The sequence below is a fragment of the Durio zibethinus genome, chromosome 21 (assembly GCF_047325235.1).
Source record: "Durio zibethinus cultivar Kanyao isolate XHJ-2024 chromosome 21, ASM4732523v1, whole genome shotgun sequence".
NCBI lineage: Eukaryota > Viridiplantae > Streptophyta > Magnoliopsida > Malvales > Malvaceae > Durio > Durio zibethinus.
In genome coordinates this window covers 4500881-4520239 of record NC_143182.1, presented here as the reverse complement: position 1 = coordinate 4520239, position 19359 = coordinate 4500881, and the positions used below count along the sequence as shown (strand labels likewise).

General features: G+C 35.2%; 3 protein-coding genes across 32 annotated transcripts; 1 reads left to right on the top strand and 2 right to left on the bottom strand.

The window, feature by feature from the left end:
• Positions 1-40: 40 nt before the first annotated feature.
• Positions 41-3671, top strand: LOC111304978 (putative pre-mRNA-splicing factor ATP-dependent RNA helicase DEAH2). Its single transcript, XM_022902065.2, has 7 exons — positions 41-502; positions 629-831; positions 931-2015; positions 2415-2540; positions 2634-2872; positions 2995-3113; positions 3294-3671. The coding sequence occupies exons 1-7, from the start codon at positions 224-226 to the stop codon at positions 3418-3420; spliced, it is 2178 nt and encodes a 725-aa protein (XP_022757800.1). The 5' UTR covers positions 41-223; the 3' UTR covers positions 3421-3671.
• A 113-nt stretch (positions 3672-3784) lies between these two features.
• LOC111306400 (pentatricopeptide repeat-containing protein At5g15300-like) lies at positions 3785-6212 on the bottom strand. The gene has a single exon (XM_022904279.2). It carries the CDS (start codon positions 6066-6068, stop codon positions 4455-4457), a length of 1614 nt encoding a protein of 537 aa, XP_022760014.2. The 5' UTR covers positions 6069-6212; the 3' UTR covers positions 3785-4454.
• A 228-nt stretch (positions 6213-6440) lies between these two features.
• LOC111304979 (long chain acyl-CoA synthetase 1-like) lies at positions 6441-14446 on the bottom strand. 30 transcript variants are annotated; one of them, XM_022902072.2, is made up of 20 exons: positions 13874-14446; positions 13077-13231; positions 12568-12631; positions 12397-12486; positions 12217-12273; positions 11912-11960; positions 11199-11275; positions 11073-11112; positions 10897-10991; positions 10327-10494; positions 10024-10134; positions 9408-9495; positions 9261-9327; positions 9083-9158; positions 8620-8737; positions 7939-8184; positions 7708-7847; positions 7400-7582; positions 6787-6906; positions 6441-6715 (listed from the first exon to the last, which is right to left on the bottom strand). In XM_022902072.2, the coding sequence occupies exons 2-20, from the start codon at positions 13220-13222 to the stop codon at positions 6665-6667; spliced, it is 1986 nt and encodes a 661-aa protein (XP_022757807.2). In that variant the 5' UTR covers positions 13223-13231; positions 13874-14446; the 3' UTR covers positions 6441-6664. The 30 variants fall into 30 exon arrangements, with proteins under 30 accessions (XP_022757807.2, XP_022757812.2, XP_089606140.1 ...); XM_022902077.2 differs by lacking the exon at positions 13874-14446 and adding an exon at positions 13581-13626; XM_089750014.1 differs by lacking the exon at positions 13874-14446 and adding an exon at positions 13585-13623.
• Between the last annotated feature and the right edge of the window lie 4913 nt (positions 14447-19359).

The following is a 19359-nucleotide window of genomic DNA, read 5'->3' as shown; positions in this document are numbered from 1 at the left end:
TGCTCGAGTAAATAAATCCAAATAGTAGGGAACGATCAGTAAATCTGGAAAGTTTTTCTGTTTTTTTCAACGGACAAATAAATGGAATACAATAACCCGACCCAAATACCCCAGCCGCCCTCTTTTCCCCAGCCCTGATTTACGCTTCCAGGTTTATTGTTTTCCCCTTCTATTTTAAAAGAGGCCAATCAAATTTCCTTTTTTATAAGGTTTAGGGTTTTGGATGGGTACGGAGAGGAAAAGGAAGGTGAGCTTGTTCGATGTGGTGGATGAGACATCGGCTAAGGCCGCAAAATCGAACGGCGGAGGATTAGGGGCGATGAACTTCAACAGCTCGATCAACAAGTGGAATGGAAGGCCTTATTCCCAAAGGTATTACGAGATTTTGGAAAAGAGGAAAACTCTCCCTGTTTGGCAACAGAAAGAGGAGTTTTTGCAAGTCTTGAAGGCCAATCAAACCCTTATCTTAGTCGGCGAAACCGGTAGCGGTAAAACCACCCAGGTTAGTGCTTTCTTCAGCTGTAATTTTTTAAATTTTAATTCGATTCACTGTCTGTGAACAATTATTGGGGGTTTCTGTTTGAGAAAAGAATTAGGCAGTTACGTTTCTAGGGTTTTTGTTATACAGATACCTCAGTTTGTATTGGACGCTGTTGATATAGAAACTCCGGATAAACGTAGGAAAACTATGATTGCCTGTACCCAGCCGCGAAGAGTGGCTGCAATGTCTGTTTCGCGGCGCGTTGCTGAAGAAATGGATGTAACTATTGGAGAGGAGGTTGGTTATAGTGTTCGTTTCGAATATTGCAGTAGTGCAAGAACTGTTTTAAAGTAAGCTTATCTTTCCTGATTTTTTATTTGATATTATCGGTGTCTACTTGGATATGCATTAGATAGAATTAAGGCTATCTTATTTTTGGTTTTTGACAGGTATCTAACAGATGGTATGCTTTTAAGTGAAGCAATGACTGATCCTCTTTTAGAAAGGTATAAAGTAATTATTCTTGATGAGGCCCATGAAAGAACTTTGGCGACTGATGTGCTATTTGGGCTTCTGACAGAAGTGTTAAAGAATCGATCTGACCTGAAGCTTGTTGTTATGAGTGCAACACTGGAGGCTGAAAAGTTTCAGGGTTATTTTAATGGTGCACCACTTATGAAGGTTCCTGGTAGGCTTCACCCTGTGGAGATATTCTACACTCAGGAACCTGAAAGGGATTACTTGGAGGCCGCAATTCGGACTGTTGTCCAGATACACATGTGTGAGCCTCGTGGTGACATACTTGTTTTCCTGACTGGAGAGGAGGAGATAGAAGATGCCTGTCGCAAAATAACAAAAGAAATTGGAAACATGGGGGATCAAGTAGGACCTGTTAAAGTAGTGCCTTTATATTCAACTCTTCCACCAGCAATGCAACAGAAGATTTTTGAACCTGCTCCGCCTCCTTCGAAGGAGGATGGCCCTCCTGGAAGGAAGATTGTGGTGTCAACAAACATTGCTGAAACTTCCTTGACCATTGATGGCATTGTTTATGTTATTGACCCAGGGTTTTCCAAGCAAAAAGTTTATAACCCACGAGTGCGTGTTGAGTCCTTACTGGTATCTCCCATATCAAAGGCAAGTGCACACCAAAGATCTGGGCGTGCTGGAAGAACTCAACCTGGCAAATGTTTCAGGCTCTACACTGAAAAGAGTTTTAATAATGATCTGCAACCGCAGACCTATCCTGAAATATTACGATCAAACCTTGCAAGTACAGTTCTCACCTTGAAGAAACTGGGAATTGATGATCTGGTGCATTTTGATTTTATGGACCCGCCTGCTCCAGAGACATTGATGCGGGCATTGGAAGTGTTGAATTACTTGGGAGCATTGGATGATGAGGGGAACTTAACAAAGTCGGGACAGATCATGAGTGAATTCCCCTTGGATCCTCAAATGTCAAAGATGCTCGTAGTTAGTTCTGAGTTCAACTGTTCAAATGAGATTCTTTCAATTGCTGCCATGCTTTCAGGTACTTTTATTTGTTTTCTATTATGCTTTGTGTTTGTGTTGGGTCATGTCTTAGGAAGTAGTTTTCATGGGGCTCTATCATGCTTGATATTGCCCCCATCTGAATAGTGTTTGCATTAAGGCTAGTGCACAACACGACGTGTTTAACTGCTTAGATGCATATGCTTGTATGCATTGATACAGTTAAAAGTTGTATCGTGTCTTAGGTTGTCATCAGCAACTGTTTTATCTGGGTTCCATGCCCCCTGTTGGTGTGCACCTTAGGATTTCTAAGTAAGTGCTGATGCAGATAGTTGCAGTTTCTCAGTATTCTCTCATGAAGCAAATGGTATCGTCTCGCCTGTATGCCTCTGCTGACCTACCGTGGACCTCTTCTGTGATAACTAAATTCTTTCTTTAGTACCCAATTGCTTTGTACGGCCTAGGGAGGCGCAAAAAGCTGCAGATGAAGCAAAAGCTAGGTTTGGGCATATTGATGGTGATCATCTCACGCTTTTGAATGTGTACCATGCTTACAAACAAAACAGTAAGTGCTTACACCCTTTTCCCTAAAGGTGACCCAAATTTGTTTTCTAGCAGCAATTGACCTAAGAGTCTTAAAATATGTGAAAAAATGCAGATGAGGATGCAACTTGGTGCTATGAGAATTTTATCAACCATAGAGCGCTGAAGGCTGCCGATAATGTTAGACAACAGCTGGTGCGCATCATGTCGAGGTTTAACCTGAAGCTGTGCAGCACTGATTTCAACGGCCGTGACTACTATGTCAACATTAGAAAGGCCATGCTTGCTGGTTATTTCATGCAGGTAGCTCATCTGGAGCGCACAGGACACTACTTGACAGTTAAAGACAATCAGGTTAGTATAAATATCAGTATTCTCTGTTTCCTGAGCATACATTCTTTCTTGGTGAAGTGTTTTCCCTTTTGGAGGTGCCCGGGTGGAATGTAACAAGGTGTGTCGCATTATTTATTTTGCAGGTGGTGCACTTGCATCCATCAAATTGCCTGGATCACAAACCAGAGTGGGTCATCTACAATGAGTATGTCCTGACAAGCCGGAATTTCATTCGTACTGTGACAGATATTCGTGGTGAATGGTTAGTCTATCCTTTCTTATATTTGCCACACTTGTAGTTGTGTGATTGTTTCTTCTTGGTTTCATGATCCAAGGACGATACGCTAACTTTCTGGAATTTTGGTACCCTGAGATAGTCTCTCAAAGATTTTTGTTTGATTACTGGTTAATTTTTACATATACACTTTTTTTATGAATGCAGGTTAGTTGATATAGCACCGCATTATTACGATCTAGAAAATTTCCCACAGTGCGAGGCAAAGTGTGTCCTTGAAAAACTTTACAAGAAAAGGGAGAAGGATCGGGAGGAGAGTAGGAACAGAAGATGAAGCAATTCCCATGCTAGTTGTTTGGACTCCAATTTTTCCACCGTGCTATTTGCGTGCGATTCCATTTGTTAGTTGATAAATTGGAAGATAGAGAAATTTCTTGTACCACCGTAAGAGTAGGAAGTTCGTTCCTATCATCTGTATTATACTATTAGTCCAAATTTGTTTTTACTTGCTATCTATCATTTAGTTGTCGAACAATTGAAATGATCAAAAAAGGAAAAAAGAAACGAGCATGATTTTGGGACCTATTACATGTGTTAAGCAGTGCTTGATCTTGTTTCCCTAAAATAGATGATCTCTTTTGCTGTTATCTCTGGTGCAAAAAGCGCACAAATAAAGATTTGACAACAGACGAAACATTGATAAAAAAAATCACACCATGTTAAAAACGTCATGCATAAATTTTTATTTGGTACATAGGATTAAAAGAAAAACAATACTAATGAAAATGTAATATCTCCTGCCCGCTAATCATTCACATTTGCACCTTACTCTATTTACAATCGCAGACCAGAAACCATAACCATTAATGAAGAAAATACCAATCTGTAACCAAGATAAAATTTGTTTGCCTCATGATGGGGAAAAGTTTCTCATGAAATACAAATATCCCAAGTCCTAACCAGCGGGATTCATCTCAATTCCTTAATTCTACTGACCTGATATCGAAACATGCTTGATGCTTGATATAACAACCACCTATGGATTCACCTCGACTTTGCAACCGTAAATAATGAGCCAATGTCAAAACATTCTTGATGTTTCATATCACTAGAGGTTCTTGCTAAAATTAAAGAACTAGGCAAAAACCCTTTATTCTATTTCATTTTTGTCACCTGTCACCCCATAGAAACCTAGATCCATGAGATTGTGGCCATCACAATCTGGATACCAATGTCTCACGAATCAAGACATCATCTATCCAAAAAATCCAGATAACAAGTCCAAAAGGCTATACTGGTCAGGCAGTCAGGCTAAGGATTTGCAGCTAAGAAGCCTTATTGTATTAAACAGTATACAGCTGTATTGGTTCATATCACTTTCACAGGAGATTCAATCCGACTAAGAGCCTTCTGTTTAGCTATTTTCCTCTTTTTTTTCATCTCCTTCAAGGGCCTAAATTCAGTTACACCAGTCACTGTTCCTGGTACACCATGTATCTTTCTAAACGCTGAATAAACTAAAGGATAATCCATTTTCAATTTTAAAATACCTTCTGTGGCAAGTTCACTAGGTTCCAAACCTGAGTGCAAATAAAAGGCTCTTACAAATGCACACCAAACAACCACATCAAACTTGAAAAACATCCCCTTGATCAATTTATCTGCTTTATCCAGCTGACCTGTTTTCCCATAGATCTCCATCATACAAGCATAATGCTCCAACCCTGCTTGTATTCCATACTTCTGGTCCATGGAATTGAAGTGTCTTTCACCTTCTTCAACCAATCCACTATTCCTGCATGCTAATAAAACATTAAAAATTGTAACCTGATTCGGCCAGACACCAGTGTTAATCATTCTATCAAATTCCTCCAATGCTCTTCTTCCAAGCCCTTGTCTTGCATAACCTGCGATCAAAGAATTCCATGATACCAAATTCTTCTCGCGCATGGACTCAAAAATGCAAAATGCAGCACCAATATCCCCACATTTTGCATACATATCAACACTGGAAGCCGACAATATTAAATCCTCTGGTATCCCAAACTTCAGGATGCTTGAATGGATTAGCTGGCCAGTAACAAGATAAGAACACCCAGCACATGCATTCAAGACACTCGAAAATGTAAACTGATTAGGCCTCGTCTCTGATCTTAACATCAAAACAAACAGCGTCAACGCCTCCCGAAACCTCTCACTTTGCACGTATCCATTAATCATCACGGTCCAAGAAACCACGTTCTTCTCACTCATCTTATTAAACATAGACCTAGCTCTATTAATCCACTTATTCCTAATGTATCCATTAATCAAAGAAGTCCAAGAAACAATATCCCTCTCTGGCATCTTATCAAATACCCTACGAGCCTGTTTAAAATACCCTACTTCCATATATCCTGAAATCAAAGCATTCCAACAAGCAACATTCTTTACCAAAATCTCATCAAACACTCTCCCCACCCCCTCTACATCTCCTATTCGCGCGTACCATTTCATCAACGCAGACCCCACAAACATGCTCATATTAAGCCCCAAACAAACAACAAGCCCATGAATCTGCGGCACCAATAACGTAAACTTCGTTTCCGAAACCGCATTAACTAAAATCAAAATGGTGTACTCAGTCGGTTTCAAACCAAATCTAACCATTTCTAAAAAGCATTTATAAACTCCCTCTGGGTTTTGGCTCTTCTTTAAGCCTGACAAAAAGTTATTCCAAGAAGCGGGGTTTTTAAGGGTCACTTCATCGAACAGGTCATGGGCGTTTTCAGCCTGGCCGTTTCGTAGATTAGGGTTGATCATCGCGTTCCATGATAAGATGTATCCGGCATTTGGGTTTTGTTCAAAAATCTTTCGAGCTTTGTTCAAGCGGTTTTTTTGGAGGCAATTGTTGATATCGTTGTCGAGATTGCTAGTCGAAAGTGTACAAAGATAACGGGCGATCTTCAGAGAGAGGATTGGGGTTCTTTTCGAAGCGCGCATGGCGGGCAATTACTTAACCGACGCACGTGGGAGATTAGCAGCTGGCCTTTTTCTGTTATTGCAGCAATTAGTTTGAACAAAGGTAAAACGACCTCGTTTGCTTAGTAAAATGTAAATCCAAAGGACAGCCAGCCAGCCAACCTATACTATTAATGAAATTGGAAACTTTTGTACCAGAGAAGATTAAAAAAAGGAAAGGAAATTACAACGTGGAAAATGAGATTTTATTTATATTTATCAATCATTAATAAAGTGAAATGGTAAGCTTCCATAGAAGTATAATTTACATTACAATTTACATTATATTTATTTAAATTAAAAAAATGTAATAAAGAAGATTGCTATGGATAATTTATTCACCTTCGTCAAAAATTAATGCATAAAAATATTGACATTCTGCTTTTTTTTTTTTTTCAATATATTTATCTAAAAATCTAGTTTTATTGTTAATTTTATACATTAAGCATAGACAATCAACACAACCATTTTTTCCTGGTATATATTTTTTCACTTTTATTTGCTAAGTTACATATATGTTGCAGTAACGATGAAGCAGGATAGGGGGTTTATCATCATGGCATACACGCTCTTTTACTTCAGCTTCTTATTTTTGCAGTCAACTTTAGGTAGAGTGCATCGATTTCAGCCTGTAAAATAACTTGTGAGTCTCCCATACTAGTTGCTAAAAAGAAGCATATATGAAAGTAGTGCAAATTACCTGATAATATTTAAGCAGATTGTTTCTTTTTTTCTTCAATGTTGCAGTCACTAGATCTCTTTCCATGTCAAAGGGGTGGGGTTCCAAAATTACTCCTTTGATGAATTCAAAACCTCTCATCTGGTTTTCAAAAGATGCAAACAATAACTACTGAATAAACAAACTTCTAATCGAAGAAAGGAAAAGTCACTTGGTCCACGTGTAACAGTTACTAGCATTCTATGAAGTCATATAGAGAATTAAAAAAAAAAAAAAGATGTTCTATGTATTCATGTGAGAGTTCAGAACAACAATGAAACCCACTTTTTGTAACGTGGGAGCTTATTCGGATAATCTTGTATGTATTTTTGTTTGAAAGTTTTGGTTTCTCTCCATAAATGCATGTGTTTTTGCAATCAAGTATTTGCAGAAAACGTATTTTCATATCTTGTAGTAACAACAGTTTGCAGCAGCAGAAAGGCAGATTATGTTTAGGTCGTGCATCAGGCCATTGATTCGTGCCTTCAAACATTTCATTTTGAATAGAACACGACAGTAAAATGTAAAGAACTAGCAAAACTTACCCCAAAATTTTCATTTCACCAGTATCAGATTGAATTTAAGTAGATGTTACCTTGTTTTTCTCAGCCGTGGATTTCAGCTCTGAGAGGACATAGTTCTGTAGGTTATTGAGAGAAGAAAGCTCAGAGAGTGAACCTGTGTAACCATTTAAGTATGCCCACTTTTTAGCATTTTCTTCATGTAGCACAACCACAGCAACTAGCATTGATTTGAAGCTGTTTCCATAGACCCATACCTAAAGAAATAGTACCAAACATAATTTAAATCCATATGGAATCGAGAAGATTTGTTTTTAAATTGATTAAAACACATTAATTTCTTGTGCAATCAATTAAGAAATTAATCAAAGAAGATGCTCACATCATCAACAATTGGAGTGACTCCATAAACATTTTCCAAATACTCTAGTGCCACGTACTCTCCCTGGGAGAGCTTAATAAGATTTTTCTTCCTATCAATAATCTTAACAACTCCATTAGGAAGCATTTGCCCTATGTCTCCTGGGAGTGTCAAAGAATTATGAAATCAGAATGCAAGATTGGTGATTAAAAATTCAGTTTGCAAGTTTGACAGGAAATTGAACTTCCCAACCTGTATGAAACCATCCATCCTTGAAAGATTCTCTTGTCAGTTCAGGATTTTTATAATACTCAGAGAAAAGAGTCTTTCCTCTCACGCATATCTCACCACAGGGAGGATTTCCGAGTGGATTGTAGCCCATGTCTGAAACCTCCTCTAGGCGCAACTCATTGTACACAGCTGGGGACCCAACAGCACCGACCATGCACATCTCATCCGGAAAGCCAATAGTGCAAGCTCCACAAGTTTCTGTCAATCCTATATGAACCACAATGCAAATTGTACAATGGGGATAAGAGCTGTATGAGAATTATGTATCTGATCAGCATTCTGCCTAGAGAAACCATCAAACACCTAAGTCAACAAATGCACCATACAGTGATAAGCAGTTATGCTTGGAATAGGAACTTCAAATACAAATAAGAGGAAAATGAAAATATCCATGATGTTTAAGCATGAAGTATAAAAGGATATTGCTAAATTGTCAATTTGAAGGTGAATTAAGAAAAAAGACTGATCATAATAATTTATTTTCTTCAGAAAATGCTTGGAAATGCGGCAGAATTTACACTTTCTGCCAACCAACACAAACCCATTTCTTTTTTCTTTCTTTCTTCTTTTCTCTTTCCCTGTTTTAAATAGAACCTAGATAACCTGTGCTTATTTTCTATACTACTATAGACAGGAATTTACCATAGCCTTGGACAACAAAGGCACAACAAGTGACCCGCAGGAATTCTTCTACTTCAGAGCTCAATGGTGCACCTCCAGATAATAACAATCGAAGCCGACCGCCCAACTTAGCTTTGACCTTGTAGAAATGGAAAAGAAAGATGATGGCACGTTATTTGTCAAGAGGTTATTTCCCCAAAACTGAAACAAACACACTTTTCAAGGGAATAGTAAAGGCAATAAGTAAGGGAGAATTGGCCGGGTTTGACCAGTCTCCAGAATTCTAAAGCCAAAGATCAGGTAACACCGAAATTTGAAAGCCATTTTGAATAATGCAAACTCGATGAACAAGTATTTATGTGATCTAAACCCATTAATCAGGGTTCCACAATGTTGAAGATAGATGCATGGTAATCATCAAGCTCCCAAATATGGCCAAAATTTCAGTTTAGACGATAAGTTTTTAGAGGAGAAAAATCACTACCTTCCTGAAGGCCAACAAATCTGCTAAAGGTGATGCATATTTATGTTTATGCCCTCGATTCATCCAAAAAAGTTTGCTGTAAATAGAACAAGTGTGCAACGGCATCATGGTTATTTTATATGCACTTCTACTACAAGTAAAGGGAATGAGTTACTATTTGTAGCGAGCACTGTCTTACTATTTGTAGAGAGCATAAAAAATCTGCTTCCTCAACGGGCTGAGTTCTTCTAGTGCTTTTTTAATACCTAAAAAATAGATAAACTTCGCTGAGTGAATATTTGTCACTGAAAATCAATCAGCAGATAAAGGTTTATCAATGACTTGCCTTCATGAATCATATCATAAACTCGGGGTACACCGGCTAAAAATGTTGGTTTCAACTCTATTATGTCATCCCGCAGTTCCTTCAAGTTCTATAAGAACAAGCATATTTTTGAAAAAAAGTCATGTTGATAACATGGTTTTGAAAAAAAAAAATATTGACTAATCAAGCACATTTATAACTTAATAAGGAAAATCATAAGTGGACTTTTGGTTTGTAGACAGCGACAATCACATCCCCATTTTCTCTTTTCCTCTTTCTGTGACCCTATGCTTATCTATCTAAATAATTCCATCGTCACCATACGTCTGGCATAGCATAATGAGCACCATTCGATGGTGGTCATGTCCTGCCATGACTGCTACACTTCATTAATGGTATTGATTACAAGTTCATAACTTCCTTAAAACACCCACCCCTCTACCATGGGGGTTCAAGGCCGGGGCTTCCCCACCCCCATTCCTCTCTTCCTTCTACATTTCATTTCCTCAACCAAACATAAGAGTACCATGTTTTTCATTCCCAATCCCTTTTCTCCTCTCTTATCAATTCTTGACATGTAACCGGGGACCCAAAAGAGTTCCTGATATGCTTAAGAAACAGAGTTCCAGTAGCATACCCCATGATAGTAGCCAACAGATGCTCCTTTATGGAAAAAGTATTCCTCAATCATGCGGTCAAGGATATGAGCAAGGGGCAGAAAGGACAAATACATATCATCCACTGTCATCTGATTAACATAAGGATATATCAAGAAGGTGAACCAGCATTATACTTGTACAAAAGGCACGCTCGAAATTACTGTGCTGTTTTAACATGAAGTAAATATTAACAAGAAAGAATAACCTGGTGTTACTTGAACAACAGGGGAAGAATCATATCTATAGAGATTATTTATATGAAGTCCAAGCATTAAGTATACCTTGTCCTCAAATTGATCCAAGAAAAGATCAATGCCGTATACAAGTAGTGCAATTGTTTCATGTGTTAACACAACACCCTTAGGATCTCCACTGGTGCCGCTTGTATACATAATTGTGCAAATGTTAAATGGTTGAGGTGGTGAAATCTCTTGTGGATTTTCCTTTCCCTGATGCAACAACAGGCTCAAAGATTCACATAGAATTTAAAAAAAAAAAGATATTCAGAAAGGGAAAAAAGGCATGAAAAAGTCACATGTAAAAATGTGAAAATGAGTTTCAACAGATCTTAATATGGATAGGTTGCGATGCAAAATTAACATATCAAATAGAGGATTAGTTGGTACAATTTCTGCTGAAATTCACACCTAAAAAGACTAAATAGAATTTTCCATAACGCAATCTAAATTTTTAGCATTGCTCATTATACCAGCGCAAGAAAATTTTAAGATGGAATAAACAGTAACAAAACATAGCAAACCCAAAGTGAAAAAGAAAATGAAAATCTTAGTCTATTGGAAGTTGAATTATCTCTCTCACTTAGAGTATAGAAATTGAGAGTAAAAAGTAACCATGTGGAGAAACTCGTTCCACAAATATGTCTTAACCCCCATTTGAGAAGCGTTAGCACTGTCTTCCTCCGTCAATGAGGTGAAGCAAACCATTGCTGCCACCAAAATAAAACTCAGCACAGAGCCTTCTAGCAGCTATCAGCAAACTAAAGTTTTTTTTTCTAGTTATGTTTCACCTTTCAGCCGTTGAGTAGATTTACAATTTGGATTCAAAAGCTGCAAAGGCATGGGTAACATCAGAATGTTGATTTTGAAATTAGATGATAATATGGAAAAGGGTATCAGTTACACCTAAACCTTACTTCTTTTACTTTTATGTCTTGTACAAATACAAAATCAACCTCTGCATGATCTATAATAAAATTTACAGCTCCAGGTCCTGCACACAGGTTACAAGAACTGAATTACGCTATGGATGCTGAATAATGAAGCACCGAATTTTGTAGGACTAATATCAGATAAAAAAATCTGGCAGCATGCCTAGCAATACACTGATTGATACTGCTATCAAGCAGAATACATATTAGTTCAATTGTATCATCTGGACAGGAATCTAAAAGAGTTGAATATTCTATACTATTCTTTTTTTAGCCATTAATATTCTATAGTATTCAAATCAGCAGTGAGACTCACAAATAGCAGGAGAGAAGAACCTGCCAGTCATCCTGATGTTCCAAAACGTATGTACATCATCATGGGTGGTGGAAACACCTCCCACAAAGACCAACAAGATGCCCCTAGTAAACTAACTTATTAACCAGAAAAGATCTCACTATAATGGGGTTTAGGAAGGGTGATGGTTCATTCAAACTTGGCTTTTGCACATGTTAGCCCCAAAGTTTCACTGTTGCAATTGCGACAGATAATGGGGGTCATTAAGAATCTCAAATATCAAACAATCATTAAGAACCTCAAATATCAAACAATAAAATCCAAAAAAAAAAAAAGAGCTTCTTGAGCAGACAGAGATCTTAAAATTTTATCAAAAGGAGGAAATTCCTCAAGAGGCATTTACCCAGTGTATCATAGAGAGGCACACAAACCAAACTGTGGGCACTGCAGGCCTACAAACATTGGAAAAAAGATAAAAGTTACAGGGCCTTCTAGCTAGTGCCCAAAGGGCACTTGCAAACTTACTCTTTTAAAATGATTCTCATATTTGATACATTAGTTATCCTGAATTAAGAAAGATTTTTGCATTTGATGCAAGAACCATTATAACAATAGTGATCTTAACAGTAGCTGTCAAGATGCCCGTGAGAGGACGGAAAAAACAAAGTTGTTACTTAAAAACTTCATATAGAAAGTCTTAAAGCAGACCTCCATCGCCATAATCCACTGTGGGCAGTTTGCTCCATAAATCCCAACCCGACATCCCTGCCACAAGTATGTGAGTAAAACAGTACAGAGAAAAGATCAGAGTAAAAACTGAAATCGCTTTGTAACCAAATTTTCATTAACAATTACAAGGCCTCAGAAAATAGACATATTTATGCTTACAGGTTCGGCACCAGATGCTCGTAATGCAGAACCAATGTGCAGAATTTCATCATAAACTTCGTTGTATGTTTTCCAGATATAAGGGCCCACCTAAAGACTAAAAAAAGTAAAAAAGCAACTAGTAGAAATCTGGTACAAATACTGAAATCTGGTTTTGAACATAAATTTTACCTTCCCATCAACAATTCTTCGCCATCCAAGCATCCTGTTTCCGGGGTGCTTCTGAACAGATGAACTGCACGTTAAGATCCATATTGTTGTCAAAAAGACAAAAAACAATTCTAGTATGCTAATATTTAGTTTGTGCAAGGAAAATCTAGGTCAAAGTTACGACAAAGGAACCTTCAACTGTATTAGCCTACTCTAATTCACATACTAGGTAAGGCCTTCCTTCAAGTTTTTTTTCCTCTATTTTCTCTTTTTTAGTTTTATTTTAATATCATCCAGTATCATTCGATTGCCTTGAGATTTTTTTTTTTTTTTTTTGCTTCCAGATGTCAATGTAACAGCAATATAACTTTCACTTCGATCTTTGAAATCTAGCATATGACAAAGTTAATGGAAAATATAAAACATATTTATGTTTTCAGGTTCTATGCAATAGAACAAGCAGCTGGAATCCATATGAAAGAGGTTGCGAACGGTAACTAATAAAATAAAAGTGAAACATAAACAATTACCTGAAAAGACTCCAAGCAGTAGACATATCAGGAACAGGTGGAGGATATCCATTCTTGGCTAGTAGGTTACGATATACAGGACCAACCGATGGTTTCCCATCTTGTCCTTCTCTTCCATCGTCCACCTTAGCTGAAAAAACTTTCATCTATGGAATCTGTCCAAAGAAAACTCTCAGCACATAAGAGACTTTCAAAAGTCCATAAAAACCAAGTATAATTCAACATACAGCAACAAACACTAAGCTAACAGGTCAATGAAAAGGGAAACAAGGAATCAAGTTTTCCATCGCAAAAAATCTCATCAAATAGCATTAATTGAGACCGTAACGTAATGATAATATCTAAAAAAGAAAATTAGAAGTCATAAATGGTTCTAACTTCTAACTAATATGGACATAATGAAAGAGGAATGAAACTGACATGTACCAAATTCACTTCCAATCAAATCGAACACCAATAAGAAATACAATTGAAACAAGTTCAATTCTGATAAGTTTCACCTACTGACAGAAATCTTAACATGAAATCATTTATGTCCAAAGCGTACACCAAAGGACATATGTATGCATATATATATATATATATATATTAAAGTTAAAAACTAATACCCACAGCCCACCAAATAATTCATGACTCGTAAGTTAAACAACAGTGAGAAAACCGTTGGGCGCGAACTAAAGATACTTACAAAGACAAAACAAAATTAAAAAAAAAAAACCCCAGAAACATCTGTTTACAAGAAAGTAAAGAAACCCCAGAGTTTACAAAAAAGCAAAGAAGGAAAAGGTGTAGCTTACAAAGTGAAATCATGAAAATCTGCCAGAACCAGATGTGACATGAATTTAAGGGAAGAAAGCAGAGAAGGAGGCGAGTTTCAGGACCGTTGTTAATGAGTTTGTTGAAACAGGCGGACAGTGTGTTAGTTCATTCAGTCTATTAATTGCAAACTTTTATTGCAACTCTTTTGCTCCAATTCTTCCACGGAAATAGGAGTTTTTTTTTTTTTTTTTCTCTACCAGAATTCGTTCGGATTAATCAACAACCATAAACCGGAAAGTTGTACCGCTGTGAGAGTTTAATTATTACATAAATCTTTTTTTTGTAAAAGGTTCACGACAAGAGATGTCATCTTTTAGATTCCATCACCGACGTACTTTTGCCTTTCCAATTTCTGGTGAGAGACTTAATTTTTTTTCTTTTTGAAAGCGTTTATAAATATCCTTTTTTTAGCAAAAAAATATAGGAGCAATAGAGATAGAAATATCTTTATAAAATGTAATTATATTTATTTTGTAAGCTTTTCATTAATAGAAACTACATATCTTTATTTTTACAATTTTTTTAATCTAACTTTAAATTTTCATACCCTTATATTTATAATTGAAGAGTACATTATATATATAATAAATTCTTTCTAACTTCAATCTTCAAACATTAATTTTAATATTAAGGCAAACAATATGAAGATGAATCAACATTAAATATCTTTACTTAAATCACAGAATAATTTGGTGCCCACAAAGAAGGCTCATAAGTTGTAACTAAATAAATGTGTTGAAAGGTGCATGATACCATTGGGTAATTGGATAACGTTTTTCGCATTCATGGCATTTCATGTGATTAATCCACTCAACTCCTGAAGGTTGCAACTTATCATCTCAGTTGATATTACATACATGGACACTTTTTTTTTTTTTGGGTTAAACATGTTGCATTTAAAATTAATCATGGCCATGATTCTTGAATCATGAACATATGATGACATTTTAGGATCATTCAACATCTTTGAGTTTAGCGTAACCAATCCACTTTAATGATAATAATTGTTTTTGTCGATAGTTGCAAATTACAGTATTTAGCAATTCATTTCCGCAAATTAATTCAATTTTAGCCCATCTTTCGTAAAATGCATATCAAACTTGATGTTGAACCTAGTCTTTTATGAATTTTGTTAACCAAGTACTCTTTAAATTTAAGTTATTTCTTTACAAATTGCACTTTTTAGAAAAATTGGTCTTTCATTTACTAATATCTATTTGGAAGAAACATTCAAAAAAAAAAAAAAAAGAAGAAGAAGAAGGACATGGATTAAAGACTTCAGCTAAAATTTACTACTATTACTAGTTATTAGTTTGTAGGAAAGAGAGAAAGCAATTACTAGATTAGAAGTTGGAGAGCCCTTTCCTTCCACCCTTCCTCTGTGAAAAAGACTTGTTACCACCACCTGAGAGTAAGACACAGAATTGTGTATTAAGCCATTAAAAGTCAATAGTGCATAAAGTGCTAAATCTTAATTTAAGTAATCAAATTCAATTTTTGATAATTTTAATTATAAAAAATTAAGCCATTAAGAACTGTACAACCTCGAAACCAATCTTTAACGGTGAATTAATAAGGTTATGGATCAACAACTATTTTTGACGTACGTTGCTATAGTAATAGTTAATCTGAGATTTCACTTTATGATCTTCCCTTGACAGAGGGAAACATGCATATATATAAATATAATCTCTAGGAGGTAATGCTGCTATAATTAGAACGGTCCGCCACCTCATGATCTCCTATAGGCGGTGCAGCATCAAATGAAAAATAAACAAGATTTTCGTGCATAATTAATAAACGAGAAAATTTCTTTATATTACTTAAGCGAGTTGCTAACTTTAAAATGAGATTACTTTTGTTAATTGTTATTGTTTTACTGTGTTATAAAAAAATCAGGAGAACCAAATAAAGCTTTTAAACTTTTTTGCGTTTGTCTTCTTTACATTGGCATCTCCTCTATAATCCACGAGCGGAAACCAGGGGAATCCTTCCTGATCTTTCTCCGTTTGAATTTTTGCACTGCTTCCCTGTCTATGGGCGCATTGATCGGTAAAAAACCATTGGATGTAAAGTTTAACAAAGAAGCTCGCTGTTACTATTTGATTGACAATATATAATTTATATGATAAACCTTTATTTTTTTTTTTGAATTAATACTCGGTATTATATTCCCAAGAAACTCTTTGGTAATGTGTTTTGGCACCAAATGAATCTTAATTCTGATGACTAATCTGTTTAATTACCAATATTTGGCATGTACAACCTGCACTACTTGGATATGGTGCAAATACAGGAGAGATATGAGCCAGTAAATAAAAATCTCTATTACTCATCAATAAACCACTCAAAAAAAAAAAAAAAAAGAGCAATCAATTCCTGTGCAGTTGGTTCACCCACCTCCATTTAAGTGTGGCAGTGTCCCATGTTATGTTACAAAACTCAGGGCTTGCTCCCCTTGACAAGATTACTCAGAAACAAAAGGCCAGATTGAAAAGGTTGAAGAGAAGGCTTTAGTTTCTTGGAAACCGAGTGCCATTGACTCTGGTGATATCGCCACGCTAGTCAGTTAACCTATTTACCTTCAACATTTTGTGACCAGAGTCAAAAGCTTGAAGGTTTGTTTTTTTTTTTTTTTAGATTAGTATAATCTAAGAGTGCATCGGAAAGCTCGAATTGAAGAGTTTAAAGGTTTTTGAGGGAAAAAAAAATTTATAAATGGTTTAACTGATTTTATTGACGAGACTAAAACATTATTTATATAAAATACAAACAGACTAAATATGGTAACTATTTAAAAATGATAATATATACAATTAACCAATATTTTTTAAATAAAAAATTGATGTGTTAAAATCTTTAGTACCACCTAAAAATTATAATATATACAATTAAATAATATATCTTCAAATTTTTTATTAGAATCTTTCCGATTAAGGTTTTTGACCGACTGAGTAACTGACACAGATCAATTCTAAGAATTACTACTACAACTACTGAGTTTGAGAGCTAGCTAGTTGAGTAGTACTAGTATAATGTTATCCTTTATTAAACATAGAAAATGAAATGTTGAGTTGGATCGATGAACTTTTCAGCAAAAGCATCCTCCGCAGCAGCAAAAGCATCCTCCGCGGCCCAATCTACGTTCTCTTTGTCGTAAAATTTCACAACCGCACGAGGTACGTTACATCGCAGCCGTGCACGTAATTAAAACGTTTTTAAGTGCACATTGCTGCGTTGCCGGTTGTGCTCCGGTTAGGAATAGCCGTCAAAGTGTCAAACCTGAAATAATAAATACAATAATATGAAAGTAATATATTATAATAAACTTATAATAATAGATAACAATCAACAATCAATAACATAAAAAAAATAAAACACATCAAAATTTACGTAAAAAATCTTCAAGTGTAGAGAAAAAAAATCATAAATCACTAAAAAAATTTTTACTATCAAATAATAAATATATAAAGTTTTTCTCTAATTAAAACTAAAACTAATAAATAATTAGAGAGATAATTGAAGAAATTTCACTAAATAAATGACTCAACAAATATACCTTAGATTTATTTGCAGAGAGCTTCAAACATGATCTTCACCATTTAGAATGTAGAATTCTAAATAATAAAACTATTAATAAAATTTCAACTCAATCGAACTACGAATCGACTTCCGTTCAATTAACTCTCTATTTTTTCCTTTCTCTCTATTTTTCTTGACTTTTCTTCTTTCTTTTAGTTTCATCACCACTACCTTCTATTTCTCTATTACACAACCCTCTTTTATTGTTTAAGACTTTTTATAAGTAGGGCTCTCTTAGGTCAAAGACAAAAAAAAAAAGAAAAAGTTTTAGGCCTTTTAATTGGCCAAAACCAATGGGGTTGGACCTCACTTTTCTTAACAATCTCCTCCTCCAGCTCCATTAGGAGCAAATTCATTATCATAGTAGTTTCATTTGAAATTTACTTTGACAAGGAACCTATTCTAGCCAAATTAATGCAAAGCTCAAACTTTTTTCTGAAAAGTATCTTAATTAACATATCTGGTATATTTTCATCAATATGGATTTGTTCAACAGCATCTGCTATTCCTCAATCACCGAACGTAATCAATGTTATCTAATATTAATGTGCTTCATTCTAGCATGATACATTGCATTCTTACTCAAATCTAAAATACTCTGACTATCACAAAACATCACATATTCTTTTTGATTCAACCCAAATTTAAGAAGAAAACATTTCATCCAAAGTGTTTCTTTACCTGTTTTGATTGCTGTAATATACTCAGTCTCTGTAGTTGATAAGGTAACACACTTTTGCAACTTAAATTGTTAAAAAATAGCTTTTTCTGTAAAAATGAATAAATACATGAAGTAGATTTCCTACTATCAAGATCACTTATTATATTAGCAACAAAAAACTATTCTAGAACTGATTGTGAAACTTCATAACTCAAGCACATTTTTGAGGTGCCCTTAAATATCTAAAAATTTATTTCATTGCTTTTCAGTGAACCTTTCCTAGATTAAAAAAAATTAGTCACTACATTAATTACATGAGCAATATTAGGCTGTGTACAAACCATAAGATACATTAAAGTATTGACTACAGAAGAATAAGAAATACTATACATAATTAGTTGCTCTTTTTTAGTTATCGAATAAAATTTTTTACTCAGATGAAAATGGTTGACAAGTGGATTGTCAACTGATTTAGCATGTTGCATGTTGAATTTATTAAGCACTCGTTTAGTATGCTTTTCATGTGATAATCATAGCTTTTCAGCTTTTCTATCTTGGATAATGTCCATATTGAGAATCTATTTTGCTGAACTTAAATCTTTCATGTCAAAGGACTTAGACAATTGTTCTTTCAACCCAAAAACTATACCAGCATCTTGTCTCACAATCAATATATCATCAACATATAATAAGAGAATAATGAAGTTACTATCAAAAAATTTTTTGATATACACACAAGGATTTGTTGCTACTCTTTTATAACCGTGGCTTACCATAAAAAATTAAATTTTTTGTACCACTGTTGTACAACTTGTTTCAAGCCATATTAGTTTTTCTTCAGTTTACAAACTAAGTGCTCTTTTTTTCACTTCAAAACTTTCAGGTTGATCAATAAAAATGTCTTCCTATGAGTCACTATGCAAGAATGCAGTCTTGACATTAAGTTACTTAAGCTCAATATTCAAACTAGCTGTTAATCCTAGTATCACTTGAATAAAACTCATTTTCACAATTGGAAATAAGATCTCATCAAAATCGATGCCTGATTTCTAAAAAAAAAAATTCTTTACCACCAATCAAGCTTTATATCTCAATAGTTTGTCACCATCTTTTTTTTTTTTTAACTTAAATACCCATTTATTTTTCAAAGGTTTTTTTCTTTTCAAAAGTTTAACAAGATCATATGTATAGTTTTTTCACAATGACTCCATCTCTTTTTTT